This window comes from Ammospiza nelsoni, chromosome 2 (genome assembly GCF_027579445.1).
Source record: "Ammospiza nelsoni isolate bAmmNel1 chromosome 2, bAmmNel1.pri, whole genome shotgun sequence".
NCBI lineage: Eukaryota > Metazoa > Chordata > Aves > Passeriformes > Passerellidae > Ammospiza > Ammospiza nelsoni.
The window spans coordinates 28,886,582-28,912,524 of NC_080634.1; the positions used below are offsets into that span (position 1 = coordinate 28,886,582).

The 25,943-nt window shown below is 48.0% G+C and overlaps 1 protein-coding gene across 1 annotated transcript; it reads right to left on the reverse strand.

Annotated features, from left to right (window-relative positions):
- Nucleotides 1-1,556: 1,556 nt before the first annotated feature.
- On the reverse strand, nt 1,557-25,351 carry HGD (homogentisate 1,2-dioxygenase). Its single transcript, XM_059465836.1, has 14 exons — nt 25,198-25,351; nt 19,964-20,035; nt 17,023-17,111; nt 15,230-15,335; nt 13,049-13,108; nt 12,484-12,575; nt 11,858-11,892; nt 10,666-10,745; nt 10,437-10,536; nt 7,989-8,113; nt 7,322-7,426; nt 6,061-6,187; nt 2,521-2,702; nt 1,557-1,943 (listed from the first exon to the last, which is right to left on the reverse strand). Exons 1-14 carry the CDS (start codon nt 25,210-25,212, stop codon nt 1,812-1,814), a joined length of 1,320 nt encoding a protein of 439 aa, XP_059321819.1. The 5' UTR covers nt 25,213-25,351; the 3' UTR covers nt 1,557-1,811.
- Nucleotides 25,352-25,943: the final 592 nt, after the last annotated feature.

Here is a 25,943-nt window from a genome sequence, read left to right on the forward strand (position 1 = left end):
CCAGGACCCATTTCCTCAGCTAATTGGAACTTGAGTTGCCACACATGTAAATTCTCCCTTGCAGCTGTATTTGTTTCAGGCCAGCCGAGCAAATGCTTCAGGATGGGCTGTGGATGAGCGCAGCGCCTCTGGTCTTTTAGGGCAGCATTGGATTGATGCTCGTGGCACCTGCCACAGCCCTTTCCTTTCCAGCCCTTTCCAGCCCTGAGTCTCTCATCCCTGCAGATTTGAGCATGGTGCTTGGGGAAAGGCTGCCCTACTTTTATCTCTTGTTATTTCCAGAGCTCTCCAAGCTGTTTTCTTGCTAGGAATGACATGCCATGCTGCTGGAGGTGGGGTTGATGTTTGGGGCAGTGGTGCTGAGTGCAGTGAGGAAGGAAAGAGAAGTTTCCCTTCAGATATCTAGGGTGGAGGTAGGAAAGTGAATGTGCCTTGTGGAATTTTACCCTTGACTGATGTGTTAGCACCCATATATGCTTTGGTGATGTGTCTGTACGAGAGAAATCCAAGCCTGTATGTCACTGGATGATAATTAAGGTCCCAAACAGAAAACAAGCTCTTCCCCTCTGCCTGGGAAACATTTAGACCTTATTTATCCCTGGATCAGTCTGATTAAATCAGCTTCTCTGGCAAATTCATTCTCCCAAATGTCCTTTTCTGAATTGGCTATTTTAGACTAAACGTCTCTGTGTAGATTTTATAATACTTTGCTCAAAGCTGATGCCTTTTTTTTTTTCCCAAGGACCTGGTGCAGATCCAAAATTGATGATGGATGTAACTGACTGATAACTGTGTGTTGCAGGTCTACATTTCCTTCTCTTTGGGAAAATTGCTTCTCTGGGAAAGTAAGAAATCAAAATGTGGTGGCACCAAGTTTAGAAACTTCCATGTGGGTATGTGCTAAAGTACAGGCCTGAAGTGTGGGGTGCCTGGCTGTGCTCCTGGTTCCTGCTCTACTTGGGGCTTTGCTTGCTCCCTCCACCCTGTGGAATTCACCAGCTGGGGGTGAGGCTTGCATACTCCAATCAATGTTGGGGTCCCCCATGGTGTCTGCGGTTGAGCTTTTTTCCAGATACCTTCCCAGGAACAAATGCTTGGACTGGCCAGAGAAGCCCTTTCACATTTGCTATGCTGTAGATTAGCACACAACTAGGGAGAGAATGTGTCAAGTGCTGACAAACAAGTCGATACTGCAGGATGGCCAGAGTGTGGAATAGAAACTTTCCCTCACTTAGCAGTGAAGTGCTTTGGGTTCTCCAACCTTCATCATTTGTGGTCTACTTCTCTGACAACCAAGTCTTTCCTTGGCAGCCTTCCGTGGATGAACAGGTTGAAGTGGCTTGCTCTGATAGTGGGCTTAGGCCTGGTAGAGCCTTCAGCTCTGTTTATAATAAAGTTCTTCCCATACAGACAGCATACAATGCTTTGTCACTCCCTAGCATCTCACACGGGGTTGTATTTTCAGGAGGCCCTGTGAATGGGAGCTAGCTGGCACCTCGTGTCCACACAAGGTGCAGCTTTCACACCAGCTCCATGTGGTGAGAGCCACACAACTATTTCAGTTTCAACATGTCACAAGCTTTAATTGGGCACTTGAAAGTTAAGAGTGATGATGGGTTTTATTGCATCTCCCATGTTACTTAGGGATGATGGTTTTTGTGGCTCAGTGGCTGGTAGAAGTGCTGTTCTGTGCTGGAGCATTTTGCCCTGCCCTAGTTGACTGTGCCATCACACATGTAGGTATGCTGGATTTCCATGAGTGCCTTTCCATGAGTGCCTTCACTCATGTTGCATGCAGTAAGCACTTTCCTTTACTTGCATTTAGGGTTGAAATGGCTTTTCAGAGGTTCCCAGCACTTGTAGTAGTTTTTATCTAGGCGATTTGAGGTCTGGAGGCCCCATTTCGTGACAGCAAGGCTGAGGGATGATTCAAACATGAAGGCCTGTTGGGAAGAGGAAAGGTAGCTTAGGGTAAAAGGAAAATTTTAAATCCAGGCAAGGTGTCTGCTCTAGCACAAACAGGATTTGTATGCATTGTCCAGTATTTCCAGGTTATCTCTTCAGCCTGACCAACTCAGGGAGAATGCTCTTCAGATCTCTCAATGCAATAGTGGAATTAGTCTCAGGAGTGACTTTGGACTCCCTGCTTGCCTAGGAAAACCAGGTTGTTCCAAAAGCTCTAGTTCAAGGTCTGTTGATGATCATCATTAGATCTTAGGGGGTAGAGACAGGAGGACAGTCAGGGTGTTTGCTTCTTTGCCCATAGGCTAAGACAACAATGAAGTTCCCAGCTTCCTGCTCAGGCAGCAGTACATGTGAGCAGATGATCAAAGCTGCCTGGCACTGGATGTCTCCAGGGGAGCTCCTGGGAGCTGAGCAGTGCTCACTGGTAAGGGAGCTGAATGCTGCAGCAGTTGGGTCCAAGTACTTTTCCAGCTTGCCAGCAAGAAGGGACAGTACTAGGCTTTAGTTTAAAAGTGGGCACTACCCCAACTCTTACAAGCTCCCTTGGCTCCTTACCATGGTCCCGTCTGCGACCCGCTCTGGCTCCAGCTTGGCTTTGCTCGCCTTCTCGAAGCAGTCAGCGTCTGGCCCGTGAGGGGTCATCATGCTGTGCAAGCTGCCGCCTCCCGGCTGGAAACCTTCCTCCTTTGCTTCATAGTGGCCTTTGATGAGCCCCATGAACTCACTCATACAGTTCCCTGCAGGAGGCAAAGAGAAGAGGCTGCAAAGAACAGTGGTTGGGAGGGATTACAGACAGGCTGTGAGCTCCTTGAAACCCATGAGCTAAGCTGGGCCAAGCAGAGGGTGGAGTGGAAGTTTCTAGACAGTATCTATCATGCTAGGGGACATCAGGGATCCTACAGGCAATGCTTGTAAAGTTGTACAGGATTTTACTTCCTGAATTCAGAAACACTAAAGAGCTCCCTGATGAAGGAAGTTCATTAGAAATGACCTTAATGAAGGGGGTTCCACCAATCCCTAAATTATGTTGTTAGACCTGTGCTTTTCCTGCCATCTTGAGCTGTGTTCGTAACACACCTGCATAAGGACTGCATGGTATAACCTAATTTTACAGACTTGGATTAGGGATTGTGAGGTGTTGGAAAGGAAGTTCAGGAATCACCCCTGTGTTACAGACACAGTATACCTGATCAACAGTCTTATGGGAGAGTTTGCTCTGCTGTCCCAGGTTATAAGCAGGAAATTATTTTGATAATCCTCTTCTACCACCTCTAGTGCAGTCAGACACTTCACTACCTTATGCTTTTAATTCATGCATTATCTGCCTATTTCTCTACATCCACTGTATGCCCAAAGACAAGGAGCCAAATCTGTCCTTCCCTGAGGAAGAATAACTTCCAGTAGACCCTCTGAAACCACTAGAGTAACATACCACAAACGTAGGCAAGGATGGTTATATGTAATTGTTCAGTACTTACTGAGTTATGCTCCCTGTAAGGAAACTATTTAACACCTGTCATCCAAGCTTTCAGCTTTCCTGCACCTGATGTGACTAAACAATATGGCATCTTTCTGCTCAGCAGTTAGTTTTTGCAAAATCAGGACATGCTTCCCTAGCTATTTTATATATAGCCCTTTTTAACCGCTAGTTCAATCCTTGTTAAGTACAATCCAGAGTCTGAAATGTTTAACAGCAAAACTAATTTAGCTCAAAGCAGAGTTGGCCTATATATGTATGCAAACATTCATTCATTTTCATTCCAAGTTGTCAGTGTCTCATGTAGGACTGGATAGTTACAAGATTTTCATTGAACCCGCTCATGTACTGCACTTGACGCATTTAAACTGCAGTACAGACCCTGAGAGCTAGATACCAATTTGTCTGCAACAGAAATTTTAATATCTCTTAGGAAGACTGGGCAGGTAAGTAGGAAAGTGAGGAGATGAGCAGAGTCCAGTCTCTTTTTTGCTTGCAAATTTCATATGTGAACCCAAACATCTTAGGTGTGCCTCTCTTCCCTGTTACTTAAATAGTGTTGTCTACAAGCAGGATGTTGTAAAGTTAAAATCTCTTAGTGGCCAGTAGGTATTAAGGACCCACCATCATGAGAATCACATAAGAACTCTCTCAGACAGAATTTATATATGCCCATGGTATAAAAAGTGTATCAGGGTTTTTCAGTCAAGGTTCAAAAGTACTTAGGAGTAATTCACAGCCTCTAAGGATGTAAATGCAGCCAGGAGAAGTCAGTATTTACAAGCTGTACAACCCCCTTAGTATGTGAAATTGTTACAGTGTCTAAGAGGAATACTTTTGAAACACCATTGCTATACTTGGAGCAAAGTTAATGAAATATAACTCTTGAGTGCATCAAAATTCTCTGAACACAGGCTTTCCACTGCACCTGAGGAGAGGAGGCAACAAAGGATTTCTAGCAAGCAAAATAAGCCCCTGGTGAAATACTTGGAGAGAAGGGACTTCAGCAGAATTGAACTTGTTGGAATCAATATGGCACTTCTACCCCAGAGTTCCTCAGTCCTGCTATTCCTCTCTTAATGCAACAACATTCTTGTCACAGCACTACTTGCAGAAGGAATTAACATGTGCAGTGTCTTGATAGTTGACAATTCCAATGTCTGCCTTACTCACTCAAGCTCTTCCTCTCCATGGCTGGGGTAGAGCAGACAACCAACCTACTCATCCTGAATTTAGTGCTCCAGCTTATGGCTTATGTGCTTGGTCAAGTGAGTAGCTGTGGCAGCCACAGCTGTCCTCATGGGTGCTCTTAGATCATCACAACATGGACAAGAGAAGGAGAGCTCTTTCTGCCTTTTAGCTCAGAAGAAAGCAAAGTTGAACATCTTCATATTTGTTATGGCTCACGTTGCATCTGTGTAAAATTAGCACAACTCTGCTGATGAGCAGCAACTTCATTGTAGTTAACCAGCAGTGTGTCTCACCTCCTAGGGCGTAGGAAAAGTGTCTTGGCACTATCCCAGCCACTCAGGAGATGTGTTTTCCTGTCACCCTCATTATTGCAAATGAAAGCAGAATGACAGGGCAGGACTTTGCCTGTGGAATTTACTCAGATGATTGCAGAGCTGAGTGCTATGTTTGCAAGTGCCACTAATTCTGCTGGCCTCCAAGGTGTTTGGAAATAATTTAAGTGGCAGAAGGAACTGGCTGTTAAACTGTGGTTAGTAAGTGTGCAAAAATCCTCTCAGCACTTCAAAGTGACCACAGCATGGTCACTTGATATCTTCTGGGATGGAGCCTGTTAGCTGTTGGTGTAAGGAGTGCTGGATGGCCATGCTTTCCTCCTCAATCTCACAGGGCAGGGTGTCTCATCCTCTCCCTGGAAGGGGAGTCCCATGTCAGGAACTGGATTTCTAGGATCCATTCAATGCAACATGTTGCCATGCTCTGCCAAGACGAAGCCAAAAAATTGCCAAAAAGAATCCAGATCTGCAGATGGCAACCAAATCCAAAAAATATCAACCAAATCCAAAAAAATATCAACCAATTCCCTGCCTGAGAAGCCAATTCCTCATCACTGGCTTCTTAAATGTGAGCAATACCTCCATCACTGTACAGGTGGTGAAGAAGGGCTGTGGAGAGCCAATTACCTCCTTTGCTGTAACTCTGATCCCACCATACCAGTGCCAGGTCTACACCCCTCTGGGCTTCTCACCGCTTGCAGTATGATATTTCCCTTTCTCCTGTTCTTTATCTATGTACTCTAATGAGATATTAAGTGATTCACGGCTGGGTGGCAGGACAATATCTGACTCATTTGTACAATGCCAAGTTCAATATGCACCCAGGCTCTGTGGGAGCCCCTCGAGTGCAGACACATACACCTATGCAGAAGCAATGGCCCATCACCTCTGAGTTTTCATGAGATGCTTTAAATAGGAACATCTTTGGATTTGTCCATTTTCCAGGGAGGACTGACTGACTCCAAGAAGCTGACTAACTGAGCCAAGGACAACAAACCAGGCTGCAGCTTCCTTGCACATGCTCTCAAACAAATGGGGACTTGTTTCTTTCCTGCAGCCTTGGGCTCAGGCAGAGCCAGGGCAGCGCAGACGTACGGTGGTAGTAGGGGGGGCGGAAGGTGTTGTTGGCCACCCCCCAGCGCGGGGGGAAAATGACAAAGTCAGCGAGTGCCACGCCAGCACGGGTCGTCTTGGCTGTCAGGACAGTGAAGATGGAAGGATCCTGGAAAAAAGCAAAGCAAAAAAGCATGAAATGGAGCAGGGCTCAGAGCTGTCTGCTCAGGTCACCTGGGTGGTAAAGCTGACTGATACAGCCTCTACCTGGCCTAAACACTTTTGTCACCTGCACCTGACAGTGTCCCTGGGGGACAGCACTCAATTCCATGCTGTACAGGGAGGATGAGGAATGGGTCTGGATGGTTCTTCCTTAGAGCAGCTTTGGCAATCCTTCCCATCCTGGCCCTCGTAGCTGGCAGCATAGATGAGGAGGGTGGACAACACTGCAATATGAGGTACTGCAATTCCAGGAGCAGTCTCCAACACTCCTACCACAAAACCACACCTTTTCCTTAGCCAGTTACGGAGGACAGGAACATCCTGCTAGAGGCATTTAGCCTCATGGCCCTCGTAGTTTACAAATGGAGAAGAAATTGCAGAGAAATTGTGGCTTGTTGAAATCTCTAGTCCAGTAAAATTATTTTCTGGGCTTTGATCCCAAACCTGTCCTTCCCCTGGCAGATTTTTCTGGAGTTTTAAACAATACTTTCAGTTGGTTCTCTCACTAGAAATGCTCCAGTTTCCCTTGCATACCCATTTGCATTGCTGTGGACATTTCATCTCTCCCACTGGATTGGTGTCTTTTTTAGATGAGTTGCTTACATTAGTTTTGGCCTTAGTTATTTTCCATAAAATCTAGAAATTATTGCAATAAAAGCTGCCAGCTCTTCAAAATGGAATTCAGTGCTGGACTCAGAGGAACCAGAGGAAGGAGCCTGTCCAATAGCAAGAAATAAATCAAGGCAAGAATTTGAAGCAACGGTGTTTTTGCTGAGTTGCACAGTGTATGTTGGCATCAGTATTCATTCCTCCTCCAGGGCACAGAAATTCTATGCTAAGCTGCACAGAGCTGTTTAAGAAGCTGATCAACCTCCAGTTATGTCTTTGTACCACAAAGGAGGATGTCTTCCCCTATGAAATCTTGGTTTGGACCCACGGAAAGCAGCACAAAAGATTTCACACTGTTTCTTAGAGCACAACATGTTTTTTAAGAGGTGCAGAAGCCCTGGAGCTCAGGGTGGGTTTGGGTGGTACAGTGGCCACAAAATTTTACTTTGTCTTGCCCAGTTCCAGAACTTACCGCATGGTCAAAAGCAACAGCATTGATGACCATGAATTTTTCCAGGTGGTATTTGTATGGCGTGTAGTTCCCATGCCAAGCTACAACATTGTAGGGGGAGTAATCCTAGCAAGGCAAAGAGACAGAGGATTACCACACACAGCCTTCCAACATGCTGCACATATGCAGGATGCTGCTCTTTCCCAAGTGAAAAGTGGGTTTTGTACTGATGGGAGGTACACTGGCAGCTCTTTAAGCACTGCCCAGTGTTGTGAGGACGAGGTTTTCCTCAGCATTTCTTCTTGGTGAACCTCAGCCTTCCCTCTGGGGTTTGGTCTCTAAGAGCTTTTCGGTGCTCAGGCAGTGTTTGGGCAATGCCAGCTCTGGTAAGGAAACTCTGGATTTTCACAGTAGCATCAGCTCCTCATTTCTACTTCGTTACCATAAACTTATGAAGGCAAAGACACTGTTGAGGTTTTGGACAACCAAGTCTTCACAAACACTTTTTTTCAGACTGAGGATCCTCCGCTGGGAAAATGAATGACCCTAGAAGACAAGGGCTCAGTTCTGCTCCACATAAGTGAGCAGGGCTTAGTGAGACGACATCCCTGCTACTGAGCTGCATATCCCAGGCCATGCACTGGCAGTCACTGCACTTGTGTTACCTGTTCTCCCAGGGCATCCTCACCTGCTGGGCTGCAAACAGCTTGCCCTGGTACTTGCTGATCACTGTGTAGCCCCCTGGCACCTGGCGGTCCTCGTACCACGCCACGGGCACCAGGAAGTCACGTGGGTTGGCCAGGCCATTGGCTCCTGGGAAAGAAGGACAAAAGGTGACAAAGCTCTTTGGGCAATCTGCTGGAGAAGTGAGAGGCTGGTGCCATTTCCTGGCTTTGTGGGTGCCTTTCTGTATTATGAGTGACCCAACTGCTTCTTGGCCCACCATGGAACCTGAAATAGTCATGTACTTCTTGTGCTCCTATGAGTAGGTGATTGTAATTCATCCTAGCATTCAGGTCCGTGCTCCCTTTGTGACTAAGAGAGGTCCCACCAGTTGCCTTCTGAACAAGATTAGTACGTCATCCTCAATTAAAGGCATGTAACAACCAGGAATTAAGTGAAAAATGGAGGATGAATTGCTCTCTGTTCCTGGACATCCTGCTGACAGGATGCTTACCCATGCAGAAGTTATGAGGCATGTCACAAGGGGGCCAAATGCATTTCTGAATGCTAACAAAGAGAGCAATAAAATAGTGATACCTACAGACTCAGGGCATACTGAGGGGTTGCTTAATGTGAAGAGTGCATTTTCAAAGTGCAAAGCACCATATGGGTGCTGGAGCATTCTTCTCCTCGTTAGTATTATTGTTACAAAGTGGTTTTGAATTTCTTGGATAAAAATGCAGACATTACTACCTGCTGCTAAGGTTTAACAGTCACTGCTTTTCTCCAGCTGTCACTTTTTACAAGTGAAAAGTGAAGTTAAAATAAAGTAAGACGGAAATACAAAGGATCTTGGTCTCTGAGGGGAAGGCGGGTAGATGGTGAGAAGAGGAGCTCTTATAATTACCACCTTCTGAAAAGGTTTACAGGCAAGTGCAGACTTTTTCTTTTCTCCAGAAAGTAAGCCTTATAATAGGTTCCTGCCTTCTGGAGACAAAAAAACCCAAAAAACTCCAAACCAAAATCCAAAAGAAAGTCTAACTGTGTCTGAAAAACTAGCTAATGGGAAAACTTATTACAAACAGGCTGGGCAACCATATCAATAATCAAGTGGAGCAGGCACAGATAAGTGGAAATGGAAGAAAGCTGCAGCTGACTAAAAGGCAAGCTGCTGAAAAACACTGCAGGCTCTATATGGAAAATGGTGCGCCCAGAATTTCACACAGAAGAGATGCTCAAGTGGGGTTCCACTGAACAGCTGCAGATTGGGTTGGTTCTCCATTGAAAGAAGGACAAGCTTCACTTTCACCATGGCCATGAGATACAAATGCCCCTGAACACAGATGTGCCACGCCAAGCTTGTTACTGATTGATAATACCACTTCATTTGCTTGAAGCATGGCTAGTCCTCTAGGTCATGCTGAGAACTAAAAATATCTAGTGGGGAAAAAAACCCCAGTCCAACCTAAAACTAAACAACCAACCCCAAAACACCAGTCTGAAAGTGGAGAACTGTTAGCACTGGTTTTGTAGTTATTTCAGCTGTTACAAGAGGAGTTTCACTTCCCTTCCCTGGGACAATCTTAGTAGAAGCAACCAGGAGGTGTTTTTCTCAGCAAGATAAATTTGGAGGCCAGTACCCAAGGGCTGAGGAAGGTGACATAACCTGAGCTGAGAACTGCCAGAAAGCTGACTGGGCAATCACAATGTGGGCAGCAGGCCTTCAGATGCTGTGTCCCCTCGCAATATCTTTGTCATGGCAGCAAGAGGCTGTGCCATCATGATCTGTGACTCTGCACAGAGCAGGAGGCATCTGGCACAGAGGATCTGTGATTTCTGAGAGCTAGACCTGCACTCAGTGAAAGCAGATCCTCCCCAGATCCACCACACAGGGATGTGAATGTCTTGCTGGTCCAAGTCCTGTGCTGCTCATTTTATTGGTTTAGAATTCTCCAGAGGAAGCAGTTTCTGACATTAAAGCACTCTAGAGCTCCAAGGTTCCTCTGTTAACAGAAGTAGGGGGGAAAAAACCACTTGATTAAATCTAAAATGGGCCTTCAGGAATATCTCATTTTCAGTTGCCTCTGAAATCTGCCCTTCCTTTTACCAGAAAAATTCTCTCCTATCACTCCAGTTTATGCCATTTCTGTAAGTACGAGGCATCAGTGGTGATGGCCTCTTGGGTTTCTTTTGGTAGGAACAGTTTCAGAGCCAGCAGATGGGGACACGCTGACCAGAACTGAAAAGAAAACAATAGGAAAGAGGGTGGGGGACAAATGGTTCCTTCAGTGCCAGGGGAATCTCTGGACAACTAGTGTGTCACATTTTTTTGGGCTCTTCTGGGAAATAACAGTGCTGGAATGGAAAACAACTCTTTGAAGGAGCATGTGCATGGGAGGATGTGATGGATTTGGGCTTGTAATTCATGCCTGTCCCTATGGAATTCACTGTAGGTGTAACACGAGATCATTACCAATGGGTCCCAGGTCAGGCAGCTCGAAGTGTGCCCCATACACCTCCAGGATGTAGCCTCTGGTCTCTCCAAACACCTCCACACTGAAACGCATTCCTTGCTGGAAAATGAAGAAAGATACTAGGATCCTCCCAGGACTTTGCTGACAAACCATGAGCAGCTGAGTGCAGGAGTTGTCTTGCTCCAACCTCTGGCTCTGAGCCACAGACAAGGTGCATTCAGCCCTTACCTGGATGACACAGATTTCATTGGGCTCCACTAGCATCTTCCCAAACTCAGTTGTGATGAGCAGTTTTCCTTGCTGGGGCACTGTGGAAACAAAATGCAGGCAGAGGAGCTGAAGTAGTGTGGTGATTGCCACCTTCTCTCTCCCTGTCAGAGCACCCAGGCTCCAAGGAAGAGCAATGGGCCCTTCTTGGCACAGCTACACAGGGAGTCTGGGCTCCCATGCAGACTCTTGCAGCAGAGACACATGCACTGGGGTGAAGCTTCCTGGCCAGCTCCATCATCCCCATGTCACAGAAGATACTTGGATGAGCCAAAGCTTTGTGGCCCCTTGGTGTAAGTTTTGCACCACAGTCCAAATAAATGGGATTTGATACATTTGGGTCCATACCTCTCTGTCTCACAATCTTCATACAAAACAGTGCTTGTACCCATCTTTGTCAGGACTGTGGCAGTGTGAGATGTCTGGGAATAACTGCTTCCCGAGGGTAGAAGCAATACTCTGCTAACATCTGCATTGTTTTCCATGACTGTTCTGGCACAGGAGAGCTCACATTTTGACTTTAAAAACTAGCAGATTTACAAAACCTGCCCTGGCACTTTTACTTCACAGTAGTGAGGGAGGTGAGTGAGAACAATTTAATAGCTATTTGATGGAACAAATGTTCCTGTTGGTGTCCCGAAGGCATTCCTGTTCCTTACTCAAGAAAGATACAAGCAAATATCTGCCTTCTGATACCACTCAGAATATTTTTCAGCATGTGTGGACTTTATGTGTCAACCTCCACGCTTGCTGTGGCAGTCTGGTTGCCTGAGGCTGGCACAGCATGGGAGCTAAGCTGCCGTGCCAAATAATATTGGGCTAAAGCAACAAAGGCATCCAACTGTAAGCGGTTCTGAAATCCTGAGGTTTATGATTTCCAGAAAACCTCTGCCTGTGGCGTGTCTAATACCGGTCTAGGGAGCCCTGGGAAATGATCCCTGAGGAAGCTGGATCACTGCTCAAAAAGCTGAGGTCTGGCACAGGAGCAGAGCTGGTGCCAGACCACCAAATCTGCATGGCATGGGGGTGAAGCCAACCCTCTCCTCCAAATCTTGGCTGTAGAGCCCCAGGCTCCGGAAAAACAAAGAGGCAGGCAGGTGGTAGCCCAGGTAGAACCACCTGGAGGAACAAAGAAGCCAAAGCATCAACTCACCAATCAGGAAGTCGCCATCGGAATTATAAAGGCATCTAAAGAAAAAGGGAAACAGTAAGATTAAGGTGCCATAAGCCCCATGCATTTGTGCACACCACAGCCACAGCTGGGGAGGTTTGCTCTGGGAGACTGACATGGCAGAGTTTCACAAATTCACAGAATATTCTGACTTGGAAGGGACCCACAAGGATCATCAAGTCCAGCTCTTAAGTAAACGGCCCAGCCTGGAAGCAGGATGTTCTCTGACCTCTGCCAGGTCCCTGCCTTTGCACTCATGGGCACATCAGCTATTGTTAGCTGGGGAGTGGGGCTCATTTCCCCCCTGAGCTCCTGCAGGGAGCAGCAGTGCCTGCTGCATGTGTGTTGAATTCTGAGGAGCTGCTGGAGGACCTAAATCCAAGACACCTCCTCTTGCTGCACCCCATGTCCAGATGCCTACTTCTCTTGGTGGTTCCTCAGGCACTCCTCCAGTGTCTGACCACAACCCGCTGTGGACATGGAGAACATGTTTGCCTGTGCACACAGGAGCACAGGACATACAGGGATGCTGGGAGCTGGACTCCAGGTGGTGGCAGACAGACAGACAGCCTGGAGCAGCCTGAGCCACCAGCGCAGCAGGCACTGACCTGTCAGTCATGGAGGTGTTGCAGACAAAGATATGGACGGCGATGCCATTGCGTCCTCGGGGCTCGCCAGCACCACACAGGGTGTGCAGTCCCTGCAGGCAAACCCGAGGCACCAGCAGTGAGCAGAAGGCAGGGCAGCAGGGGCAGCCCTCGTTCCTCCCCTCTCCCCTCCCTCTGGCTGGGACTCACCTCCTCTCTCACTTCCCACACTGCCCCCAGCCTTCCTCTGCATGGCCCTTTGTCAAATGCATTGGATTCTTTTTAATATAATAAAGGTTTCTTAAAATCCATGTAAGCTGGTGTTTTCTAGCCAAGGGTCTGGGGAAAACTGAGGGTGGGGGCTTTTTTCCTTCTTTAAGAGTTCCTTGAAAGTCAATGAAGAAAATCAAGCCCACTGCCAGCTGATTGAAATCTGCAATCCTCTCCCCTCCCATAGATGCTCTGCAAGCCCAGTGGTTTCAAACCTGCCAATATTACCCCAGTTCTGAGCATCTTGTGTGCCCTGCCACCCCCTGAGGGGAAAGAGAGATGGAGGATGCCCAGGTGCCCTGGTTCCCCAACTTACGCTGACAAAGTCCATCTTGTTCTGAGGGGCTTTGGGAATCTCAAAAGGTTTCCATCGCAGCTAGATTGCAGCAAACAAAAAACAAGAAGGAGGTGCCAGTGATCAGAACACAAATAGTGGTAATTCAAAAGAAAGTAGACCCCTGTCCTTCCCCTGCTTCTCCTTGCTGAGTTGTCTCTTTCCTCTCTTGCCTCGTTGCCTTGATCATCTGGTTTACAAGTGGTTTTGTAGTTGCTGTGGTTTTTTTTTTAATTAAAAAAAAATTTATTTGAGGGGGCTTTTAAAATTTTTAATCATAATTTTGTAAAGTAATTGGCAGGCCTGTGTAGTGCCAAGGTCAAAAAAAATCCTATTTAAAATCTGTCTCTATTAACAACACTTTTGAGAGTGAAAAAATTCAGATAAGCCAGCTTTCCACAGTCAAATTGTTATGGTCCTGTGCTCCCTGCTAAATGATTCAGTCCTTCTGTGACCCAAACGTGACATTTTTGTTTGCTCCACCTCATTTTCCCCACTTCCAAAGCAGAAATAGCTCTGCCTGCATGAGCAGGAGCCATGAGCGGCACTAATTACTTCTTGCAAAGCCTATCGAGGTCCTCAGGCAGAAAGTGCCAGAGGAGTCCAAAATATTTGCTGGATTTGGATCCACCTGCATCCTCTCACAAGAAGTTCCACAGTTTATATTTGTCTGGAGCTTTTTTGTTTGTTTGGTTGGCTTGTTTTTGTTTGGCTGGTTTATTACTGTGACATTTGTTATTGGTATTTGTTTTTTCCCTGCCTCTCAATCATAGTTTCCCTTTGTAATCTCTGTTCCTGTGTGGAGAGCTTTCTTCTGTTTCAGCATTTCTTGCTCAGATGTCACCCTATATTTTTTCATCACATTTGACTCCTTTTCAGTTCTGTCATCTTTTATAATTCTGCCATTGTCCTTGGGTAATTTTAAAGGGTCATTTTCCCCATTGACTTCAATGCGCTTTGCATATGGTGCCTCCATATGGCATCTTTTTAGATGGATGAGGACTGCTGAAGCTCCATAAGTACCTGGGTGAAACACAAAGCATCTCAGGGAAGAGTAGGTGCTGTCCAGCAAACTGAACCTTGTCTCTGGCTTTGCTTCAGAGAGGATAAGAAGGAAAGCAGGAGGGTGGCTCCCACTTACTTCCAGGAAATAACTCTCCTGGGTTTGGTGGTTGCCATTGAAAGTGGCAAGAGAGGCAGTGGGCAGAGGCTTTGCTGCTGTTTCCTTAGACAAAAAAAGTACTACACATAAATGGTTTCAAACGCTTGAGAGCTGGGCATCTTGGAATTACTGTAATCATAAATAATCATAAAGGTGCTAAAGGACATCAAGGATGGATGAGGTGATAACAGAAGTCATTGGAGCTTTATCTGGGAAGGAGCACCAGAGGCATGTAAATATGAGCCTGTCACTGCTCCTTGGTCAATGGCTGGAAAACATATTCCAGCAGATCCAGGAAATTATTTAGACAAATGGTGAGGCTGCCGGGAGGCTGGAAATTAGCTGATCATGATGCATCAAAGGGCAAAACCTGAGAGAAGTGAAAACCAATGACCATGAGATGATGTTGAGAGGAGAATGGCAACAGATTAGCAAAACCAAATGTTCTGCGGCTGGCAGGGACGAAATCATGATTAAAGACAATGGCAAGGCTGTAACAGAGGAAGACAAATGCCATCTCTCTGTTTGAATCTCCAGAATGAAGAGAGATTTCCCACAAGGGCTGCAGAGAAATGGGCTGGCAGCCAGCAGCCTCTCCAAAAGCACAGGGAGGGAGAGGATGGATGGCAGAGACATGCAGCTGCTCTGCTGGCTGAGCTGGGGCACGAGAATTGCATGGGGGGCACTGAAGGAAGGAGAAGAGAGAGCAGATTAAAGGTGTCCAGCAGGAACCCCCAGGGGAGCTGCCAGGTAGCACACATCTAACCCTGTGGCACTGTAGCCGTGCTGGGAAGCAGCACAAGGATCTTCCAAGATGGGAAGCAACAAGCATGGAGGGCTGTCCTTCCTTGGGGGACCGTGGGGAGGAACAATGGACAGGTGGCAAACAAGGAACCCATGGCTCCCTCAGACCTCTTGCAACTCAGTGCCTTTGCACTTCTGGTTAGTTTGACATTTGACTGAACTCCTGGCAGGACCAGGGCTCCTTCCAGCATGGTTACCTGGTTGGGGTCAGGCTCAATTTCATCCCAGTCGTGTGTCAGGTGGCCCTCCTCGAGAGGTTTGAAGGGTTTGTGGCAGACTGAAGGCAGAATTCGATACAGCCAGCTACAAACAAGGAAAACACCTGGATTAGCCTGGGGAAGAGGTTAAACCCTCTGGGTGGCTGCTGGCTGATTGAGCTCCTAGAATAACATTTACATGGGTGGCAACTGGAACAAGAGGTTTATTAAACATCAAATTAGTAATATTAATATTAAGATTACATAGCAAACAACAGCTCACAGCCAGAGGTTTCCAGAGAGATGGCTTTTATTATGGGCTCTAAATACAAACATATCCTGCTTTATATAGGTAAATGTCTGTGTGTATTTACGTGTAATTACTTACACATAAATACACACAATTCACATTCACCCAATTGCATAGGAAAAAATAAAGATACAGCCTTTTCTGTTGCTGAAATACAACAATCTCACAGTTGGAAAAAGAAGCTTGTTTAAAGCAGCTACAAAGCAGCTCAGACAAGGCAGGGATGAGCAGCGTCCAATGGAAAGAACAGAGGAGCTCTCTGGAGACAGCCTGTATCTGAATTTGGATGCCTTACAGAAAGTAGCATCCCTTGCTTGGTTGGGCATGCCCATGCAGCAAAGGCCAGAGTTTTGTGTGATGTTTCCTGCTGCTGCAGGAGGTCCCCCTTGTCTCTGTCACTGCCTGGGACTGTCACTCTCTTTCCTTGCTGCCTGCAGGGGCTGTGGGCCCTGCCAGCACTGCCACTCCAGCATCCACACACCCTACATGCTGCAGCCAAGCCCAAAGCTGGGCTTTCAGTCAGGTGAGAGAGCAGAGGGGATCAGAAAAGCCTGAGCTAGGCAGGGCAGCCCATGCTTGTGATGTGCTAACAGTGGTGGTTGCACTTTGGGCAAGTGGGAGAGGGGAGGAGGGAGCTCTCCCTTGAAAGCTTGAAAAATTCCATCAAGGACAACTTCGTGCAGCAAACAATGATTCATCCCTTTCCCACACACACTGAGAGCTGGCACCAGCCTGGAGAGCAGAGGCATCTCAGATGATGCATTTGCCTTTCATTTGAACAAGCAGCAAAAGGGACAGAAGAGCCACAGTGGGAGCAGCAAAAAGAGAAACCCATCTTCTGCAATCTGGTTATGGCTGGAGCCTGACAACCGGGACAGAGCTCTGGGAAGCTTGCTGCTGGCTGGAACAAGCTGTTCCCAGCACTGCTGAGGTGTTAAAGATCATGCTGGGTCCTGGCACTTTTCTGAGGCCCTGGGCAGCCCCAAAATGGGAACAGACTGATCTAGCAGCTCACTGGCCCCAACCAGTGTGCAGGAACACCCCTTAGGAGGAAAGAATCTTTCTCAGAGGCTTGGCTTTGACACTGTGCATCATCAATTGCTCACCAGTGCCAGGGCCAGGGGTGATCTCTCCATAGAAGCAGCAGGGCTGAAACCCCGCTGTTGTTTCACACAGCACACATAACCCATTCAGGACTCTGTGGTCCCTCTGAACATCCCCTTCCCTCCTCACCTTGCTCAGAAAACCACTTTGTTTCCCACCCCAACCACCCCTTGCTCAGCATTTTTTTAACCCACTTTCCCCACCAAAGCCTTTTCTCTCCTCACCCGTGGTCTTCTGTCCTTGTTCCTTTCCCAGAGCACAGCAGAGGTTTTTACCTTTCTGGGCCTGCAGGAAGCAGTGCTGGCACTGAGGCAGCCTCTCCCCTGCTCCCCAGAGCTCAGCCCAGTGCCACATCCCCCCAGTGCCGGGGTCAAGGTACCTTCTCCTGTTGGTGGCGCGGGGGCAGGTGAAGGCAGAGCCCGAGAGCTGCTCCGCGTACAGGCCGTAGGGACACACCTGGGGGTTGTTCTGCAGGGGGACAAGGAAAAAGGAGTGAGGCAGTGCCATGGAACGTGGCTCTGAAGCCTCCAGCAGAGCACTGAGCTGGGCACCCTGGTGCTGTAGGGTGCTGTGCTCTCCTGGGGCTGTGCTTCAGCTCCAGTGCTCGCGTGTTCTTGCTCCTCTGAGCACCAGCCAGACCCCAAACACCATTCCCACACACCACAGAAGTGCCCAAGGGAGTCAGCACAGCCACTGAGGCTGCAATAGAGTAAGCTGCAAGGGGCAGTGCTGCACAGGGTTAGAAACAGGATTATCAGGGAAAAGGAAATAATCCCCAGTGAATACAGACTGAAAAGCACACTGGTGTTGGGCACAAACTTTTCTCAGACCAAGTGTTCAGAGGGGCTACCCCAGAGCATCATGTCTGGCTGCCTTTCCAAAAGGCTAATCAAGAAACAGAGGCTGAATGCACTGAATTCTCCCTTCTCCTGCCCTCTGCCTACAGAAGCAGTGCCCAGAGCAGGGGTTTTGGTGTTGTACTGCTTCCTCCTGACACTGCTGCCTGCTGCCTAAGAGCATCAGTGACCTGTGTAGGAGCCTTTGCTTTTCTGCAGCGTTTCTGCACAGTCAGAGTCCTTCTTTGGAGTACAAAGGGGGCATTTCCCCCTTTGCAGAGCTGTGGGTACAACTAGCACAGGTTTTAGCAACCCTTATGAGTTCATAACTGGAGGACAGATTCCTCCTTTTCAGAGAACAGAAACTAAGCATTTTGATCTAAGTAGGCCACCATCTACTCGTTTGAGATCAGCAAGAAGCAAAGACATCTGAGAACTGCAGGAAACACCCCAGTGGGACAGTCATACACCATTTGCTATCCCATCTCCCTCCTGCAAGGTCTACTATAGCATCCTGTATCCTGCTGCTGAGCAGAGCAGCCATCCATACAGCATCAAACCCTGCCCTGAGAGGTGGGCAGAGGGGAGAGCTAAAGCTCTCAGTGTGTGTGTAGCCTCCAGCCCTCCAGCTCCATCTTGTCAGTACGGGCATGCAGTGAAGCAGGGGGATCAATAACCCTTGGAATTTTTAACTTAGCCAGCACTACTGCAGATGCCAGTCTTATAAATACTGCATCGGAGAAAGGATCCACTCCTGGGACTGAAAATCTTTTTTGTCTAACTTGTTTTCAGATTTTTCTATTAACTCTTTTGATATGGAGTCCACACTCTGTCCATGAGAGCACCTCAGCCAGGAGCTGGAGGAGTCTGCTCTGCAAAGTGGTGCTGCTGTGGAAATCCTCAAAGAGCACATCCATCACATCCCACTGCCTTTTCAGCAGTCACTATTATTGATCTTCCAGTTTTAAGTGCCTATATCTTACCTTTTTTCTAGCCAACCTCAGTAACAGGACACTGCACCAGCCCAACTACCACCTGAACCAGCACAGCAGTTTGTCTTTCTTGTGAGCACACCGTGGGCTGCCATGCACACCTAGGGGACATTTGCATTCACCATGTCCCTGTGTTGTGTGTCAGTGTCCTCACTGGCACAAACATGCAAAATATCAGAACTGGGGAAATCCAGGAAGCTCAGGAAAAGCAAAAGGTCTCCATTTAACCTTAATTCTACTGGCTTCTCTGTACAGATAGGGAAGGGGAGCACCAAGGGATTTAATTGGCAATTAGTAATTAATTGGCAATTAGCACCAAGTCATAGAATCCCTAGAATGGTTTGGATTGGAAGGAGGATCCTAAACCAACCTGCCATGGACAGGGTCACTTCCCACTTGAGCAGGCTGTTTAAAAACCCATCCAACCTGATCTAGAACATTTCCAGGGATGGGCTGTTCACAGCTTCTCTGGGCAATCTGTGCCAGTGTTGCACCATTCTTGTAGCAAAGAATTTCTTCTTAATATCTAATCTAAGCCTGCCTTCTCTTGGGTTAAAGGCATTCTCCCTTGCCCTATCCACTACATGCCCTTGTGAAAAGTCCCCCTGCAGGTCCCTTGTAGCCCCATTTAGGTACTGGAAGGTGCTATAAAATCTCCCTTGAGCCTTCTCTTCTCCAGGCTGAACAGCCCCAACCCTCTAAGCCTGTCTTCATAGCAGATGTGCTGCCATCCAAGTCCCAAGTTTACAGGAGACCCAAGGGAAGCCACAGGCAGCCTCAGAGTGTGTGCTGGTGTAAAGGAGACCAGCACAAAAGGAGGTGAGGGAGACTTAATTCTTCAGGGTTTCATTTTTCACCTTTGGGCACCAAGAAGGTAGCACCACATTTGTTGCAATTCCTTCCCTTAAAATAGAATGACCCCATATAATTTATTGTCATCAAACTTGTTCAGAAGTTACTTTTAAAAATGAATCTGTCAGTTTATTACTACAGGTATTTATTTATGTCCCCTCCCTACAAAGAAGCTTCTCCCCTGGCAAAGACTTGTATGTCAGCTTAATTGAACCCCATTCCTACAGAAGTTGTGAAATCTGCCTCTCCTGCATGAACATATCTCTCTGCTAATCTTCAAATTTCTGCTCTGGTTTAATCCAGAACTGGTGGCTTCCTTCTCAGTGTGGCTGAGTCACTTGTATTGCAGACTCCTTTAGGAAAAAAGCCCCTGTTGCTGAGCAGAGGTAATTTAGGCAGGCCTTAACACCCAAGGTGAAACTTGGAAGCTCACAAATAACTTAAAATAGAAAGTATTAATGAAAATCTTTAGTTCTGAATTCTGCCAGCATCTTATTATTCCAGTCTTGTATAAAGAAGACTCCTGGAAATTTTCATGGTGGCAGAGAGAAAGGAAATATGTTTAAATGAAAAGGAGCCAAAGGATTAGATATTCACTCAAGAGTGCATTTTGATAAAGCACTTAAAAAACCCTCAGTACCTGTCCCTCTGGTAAAGCTCCTGGGCAGCGTGGATCCTCAGAAGCATGTTCATTTCCAAATCCAGACATGTACTGTAAAACAAACCACACAGCTCATCACTGTTTTGAAAACACAATCAAAACCTCTCCCAACCACCCACCCATTGCTTTCCCATGCATTTTTCCAGGCTCTTTGTATGCATTAAGACTTTCTCAAGTGATCTGTTTGCATGTTGCCACAGACCATTTTCACAGCTCCTGGATTTGCTTCATTAGCTAACCGTGTGCTGGGCTGGGAAGCACAGACAGGAATTGCTCTCCTAAGGCTGCATGTCTATTTTGACAGCATTCTGCTCCATAAAGGTACTTGAGAAATAACCCAAATATGACATATACTGTCAGAGTCAAGGACAACAGGGTGATGGATAGGAAGAACTGTGCACTGACATTATTCTGACTTTGCTTCAGTCATGGGTGTTCCAAAATCTCCAGACTGCCTTGCAAATTTGTTCACTGGGTCCTCAGATTCTTAGGGAATGAAACTGGGAATCATTTGGTTGGCATGCCTTGTGATAAATCCCCGTGCTCAAAGAAAAGGTCAGGATGTAGATGGGATGGGGGATGAAGGGAAACACAGCCAAGTTAAACTGTGTCACTGATCTGCCCTACAAAAGCATTGTCCTGTTGGGCATGAACTGTCCACCATGGTAGTAAGCAAGGATTAATGAATTTCTGGGTGATTGTCTGGGTCTCTAGAGTAGTGAATTCCCAAGATGGAAGAGACTTACACATCCTGTCATACCTGCAGCTCTCATGGTCTGAGCATGGCTAAAAGCCACAGGATAGGGTGGGTGCAGATCCCAGCTTTGCAGCACAGGGAAAAGCCCTGCAGCAAGCTTGAAACACATAAGGGAAGCAGGAATAACCGAGACCTTGGCTTTGCACTGTCAGAAATGTAAATACAGTCCCTTCAGATGCTCCAGGAAGCCACAGAGCAGCTCTGTTGAACTCTGCATGAACACAGAGGTGTTTCTTGGCAGTGGCTGGCGGTTCAGCCCCGTGGCCTGGGAGGGAGTTAAATATTAATACTGCCCTCTAACAACTGCAGGAGGAGCGGGGCTGCTCGTCAGCCTTCAGACAGCAGTGCCAGGATGGCAAAGCCCAGGAGCCCTCAGGCTTGGCTGTCACACGTCCTGGCTGTCCCCAGCACTGAGCAGCCCTGGCAGGCACAGGGACAATCCTCAGCGTGGTATGACCCCCAGGAGGCACAGGTGTGAGATTAAAGTGGACAGACCTGGTTATAGGAGCCCCTATAACCTGGTTTATTTTATATATATATAGCATTACAGTGCCTGGATTATTCCCCCCAGGGGTGCTCAACTTGGGCAATTTGCAGCCTCCTTATAATTTTCCCAGTGTAGCAGACACTCAGAGAGCAAGCCTGAAACCTCCAGAGAAATCATGTGTTTCCCTCAGGCTCCTTTCAGCGACCTGTAAGAGAAGGCCATTCCCAGGGGGCCCAGGCTGGCTGGAAGCCCTGCTCAGCCTGAACCTGAAAACATTCCGGTTTCCCGCGGTTCAGGGAGGATATTTCTCTCGTCTTGTAAATGAATGTACATCGCTAGGAGCTGCTCTCCGCTGGGTTCTGCGAGAAGCATATTGATATGCAAAGCAGTAGGTCACCTAAGCAGCCTTGGCAAATGTATTGTATTGGAACATTCCCCCCCCCCCCCCCCCGCCCCGTTTTTCTTCCCCCCTCCCTCCTTTTGAACGGAAATGCAGCAATATCTGATGGGACTGCAGCAGTTCCAGAATTAACTGAGACTTCCACACTGCATCCTCCTTCCCCGGTAACACTGAGCTTGTCCGAGCATTTGCCTTCGGGCAGCCTTGTGATAAGGGGAGGAAAGAGGGAAGAGGACGAAGAGGGAGCAAGCGGATTGTCTGGAAGCGCAGCCAGCAAGGTTCCACAGGCTCTGCTGAATGCTGATGGAGGGCAGGGAGGGGACAGCCAGTGGCTCTTCGGAGGGTTTGTGCCCCTGGCAAGCGCCGTGTGCTCCCCGGCAGCCGCACTGCTGGGGCGAGGGGGAAAGGAGGCACAGAGATTTTGCTGTGACAAATCCATCCCTTGTCCTTCGGGCTAAAAAGCTGGGGACCTGCACATCTGAACTGCCCATCCGCATCCCCAAAAGTCCCTTTGCCTCTGCTTGCTGGGCCAGAGGAAAGAAACAAACCAGCTCGGCAGCAGCAGCTGCTCTGTGCCCCAGCACAGCGATGCCAGGGGCACTTCCCACCGGGCTGGGAAGGATGCTGGGATGCAGAGCTGCTGCCTTCCCCGGCTGCACCAGGGGCTGCAGGGGGTGCCACTGCCCCGCTGCCTCTGGGGGGGCAGCAGAAGCTGCTGCATCATTGTTGGGTCAAATAAATTCTTTCTTGCCAAGGAAAAAAAAAAAAAAAAAAAGACGAATTCTCAGGTAACTGCATCGAGGGCTGAAAAAAAGACATTGGCAGGACTGCAGCCACTGAAGGGGAGACGCCTTGCTGGTGATTCATCACCCTGAGTGTGGCTCCAAGACTTTCGCCTAGAGATTGGATGTGGCTTTTCTTAGTCCCTGTTTCATTTTCTCTTTCCCTGTGGCATACCTCAGAGAGGCTTCTCTCCTCTACATGCCCATAGGGAGTTGGTGTCAAACATTATCTGGGCTCCCAAAAAGCTGTGCCACATGTGGTCCCTGCATGCCTTGGAATCATCATGCTCCAGGGCTCTGGGGCACCGTGCAGGGACCCTGCTGATGCAGGCTGGTGGGAGCAGTGGTGAAAGGGCCAGGCACATCACGGCCTCTCTCCCTTCCCATCCTCCAAGTCTGTGACATGTAGCCAAAGGTATTATTCTTAGTATTTATTATTTGTTATTTATCTACCTCCCACCTCTCATTTCCCATTTTGCGCTGCACAAGGTGCCCCCAAGCCAAGGGAAATGATCTCTTTCTGCCTGCCCAGCAGCAGAGCATCCTTCCAGGGCTGAAAAATCTGTGAAAATAGAGCCCAACCGTTCTCTGTGAAGTGGTACCATGATTTGAGTCCCAGAGCACTTCCCCCTACATCTCTACCTGGCCTCTACAGTTCCTAGGTAACTTATAGAAATCTCCAGGCTGGGTAGGTTGATGGGCACTATTGTAATTGAGCAGCTGGTTTCTCTGTTACACAAAATAGTCTCTGTGGCTCTTTGTTTTCAGCCCTGCTTTTAACTACTGTTGTTATTTTGTTCAAGATCCCGTAGATTTTTATGCCAACAGAACCTTAGGTATTCATCTGACTCCACTTTGGTTTTTGTTTTGTAGTTTTTCGATAAAATGAGAGAGATAAAAGCCCAGCACAGCATAAAAAATTCAGCACAGCTCATTGATTGGAATAACTGGGATGTAAAGCAGAGTGCTCGCAATGGGTGTCGTGCTCTGACCTATAAACCATAACCTTTTGTTCTCCAGATTAGACAGCAGGCATGGGAAAAATGCATTTGAAGTCTGAACACATAGTCTGCAAAGTAATTAAGACCCTTCTTCAAACACTGCATAATGTATTTCTCTATCAGCTCCTGCTGCAGGACACAGGGAAACAACATTCCTGTCTCAACGAGAAACATGGCACTTTTTATCAGCTCAGTCCAGTCAGCCCTGCAGTGTTTAACACAAATGCAGAAACATTGACATGAGCATTTGGGGCAACGAGCAGAGCGGGTCTGTCACCCTCTGTGTGGGGCTCCACAGCCTCCTGGCAGGATGAAGCCAGAGCACACAAACCAGAGTTCTGCCCTGGTGCTGCAGGGCCAATATCCCCAGACAAAGCTGCCACCTCCCCTGACATTTCAACATCTCTGTGCTCCAAAAGTGCTGGAGATGGCCCAGGGCCAGACCTTTCCTGAAAGGACCTGCTCAGCTCTAGGCTGGGACATGACATCTGCAGACAGCAAGAGAGAGGGATGGATGCCAGGGAGTGGAGAGGAAGGGCAAACCAACAGTTTTGGAGGAGAGGAGCCAAGAGAGGGTGAAGCAGGTGAGGTGGTGACGGGGTAGGGACACATGTGACGTCCCAAAGAGGAGCTGCTGGCAGAGCAGCCTGTTCCCATGAGCAGCTCAGGGCAGACCCACACTCAGCCTGCAGCCACAGCCACAATGGCCAACAAGGTGTTAGGGCTGCTAGGAGTGAGGCAGAGATGGACATGGAAGATGCAATCACAGCCATGACATGAACCAGCTGGATCCTCATCTGGAATGGTGCAGGGACAAGGCTGTCCTGCTGCTGAAAGAGGATAGTGAGGGCTGGGAAGTGTCATGGACAGGCAGGGAAGAAGCACAGTGAAATCCTACTGTTTGAGGAGACAGAACTCCTCAGAGGGGAATGAGCACTGCAAGAGCACTGTGTAAAATAATGAGCATTACAGAAGGTGGGGAAGGAGCACACTCATGTATCTCCAGGACCAGGAACAGGCTTAGTAACAATTACATCCCGAAAGTCCAGGGAGAAATATGATGATCCTACACAAGTTCCTGAGACTCACCATGTCCTGGGGTGAGGCCTTGCCACTCCTGCATGCTGCAGCAGCTCATGCACCCCAGTGGCCCTGGGGCAGCTGGCCCCCCACGACAGTGGTGAGGTGCTGATGAGATTCAGGATTGCAAATCTTGTGTTCCTATTCTTGAGCCACAAACCCCCCTGTCACACCCTTCTCCCAAAGCTGCCCCATGCTCTGGCAAATGGTGCAGGGAAAGCTCCTGCCAGCTGCCCTGCTGGGGCTGGGAGAGGAGGGCATGGCCACAGCCTGGCTGCTCCAGGTGCCCTGCAAGGGGCCCTGAGGAACAGCCCTGAATGGAGACGCTCCCGGGGCTGCCAGGGAAGATGGCAGCCAGGATTGCAACATCTGGGCAGATGTTGCCAGCCAGATTTCATAGGCTGAGGGGGAAACACCCCCTGGCAAACAGGACGGGAGGAGGGGCACATGCCAAAGGTGGGGAAAGGACAACTCCCACCATGAAGAGGTCCTGACCAAGAATGATTTCCAAAGGAGCTGAAGAGGGAGAGAAATGTGTATTTATAGATGAAACACAGCAAAATACTACATCCCAAGAAAGCTTTAAAAACACACCTTGGCACACAAAAGTGGCACAATAAAATGAAACAGCCCCAGAAAGTTAGTGTGAGCAGAGAAAGGGTTTCTACAGCCAGCACTGGTGGGTTCCAGGCACCCAACCTCCTACCTGCAGGCCCGTCATCCTCTCCTGGTTATCCTCCTCCTGGAGCACACACAAACCCCGAGCAGGTATCTGGCCAAAGCAGCCTGGCAAGCAAAGCCTGCTCACTGATCAACTGAGCTGGGCTGGAGGCAGGCTGACAGTGCTGGGAGTGAGAAAGTCCAAGGGAATTTTCAACCTGTTTGCTCAGCCCAGTGTGTGTTTAACCAAACGCCCTTCTCTGCAGAACCAACCCCAGGATCGATCTGAACAAACAGGGCGTGAGGGGGACTGCGTTTCCTCATCGCCCCTGCTCCCCCTTGGATGTTAAAAAAGGGGTCAGAGCTCCCACACATGGGGAGGGGGAAAGAACAAGGTGTTTAGAACCAAGAAAAGCCATTCTGCAACTGTTTTATAAACTTCTTTTGTAAATTGTACCTCTAGCAATTTTCAGACACAACCCTTTAAATGTGTAACAAATATTTCTTCATTAATGCTTCTGAGCTGGGGGATAGAAGAGATCACATCTTCATCATGGTGAAGGCAGTGATATTTGGGAAACACTGTGTGGCAACATTACACAGCATTTTGGGGCCAAAAGCAAGGGAGAATTTTGTATTCCTGTGATTAGAGCTAGCGTAAAGGGAACTTACAAATTCTGAAATATTAATATTCTTCAAGAAAGCTGTTGCTGGGGAAGAAGTGGCAGCAAGCATTTACCTACAGAATACTAATGAAAGTAGCTCTGCACTCCAGAAGTTGCAGGGGAAAAA

Excerpts from the sequence above, each read along its gene's own strand:
- HGD (XM_059465836.1), bottom strand. Across the intron at positions 17,112-19,963 it reads GAGCTTTACCAGAGGGACAG|AACAACCCCCAGGTGTGTCC; the intron begins GTACTGAGGGTT and ends GTCCCCCTGCAG. Across the intron at positions 15,336-17,022 it reads CGCGCCACCAACAGGAGAAG|CTGGCTGTATCGAATTCTGC; the intron begins GTACCTTGACCC and ends CCTTGTTTGTAG.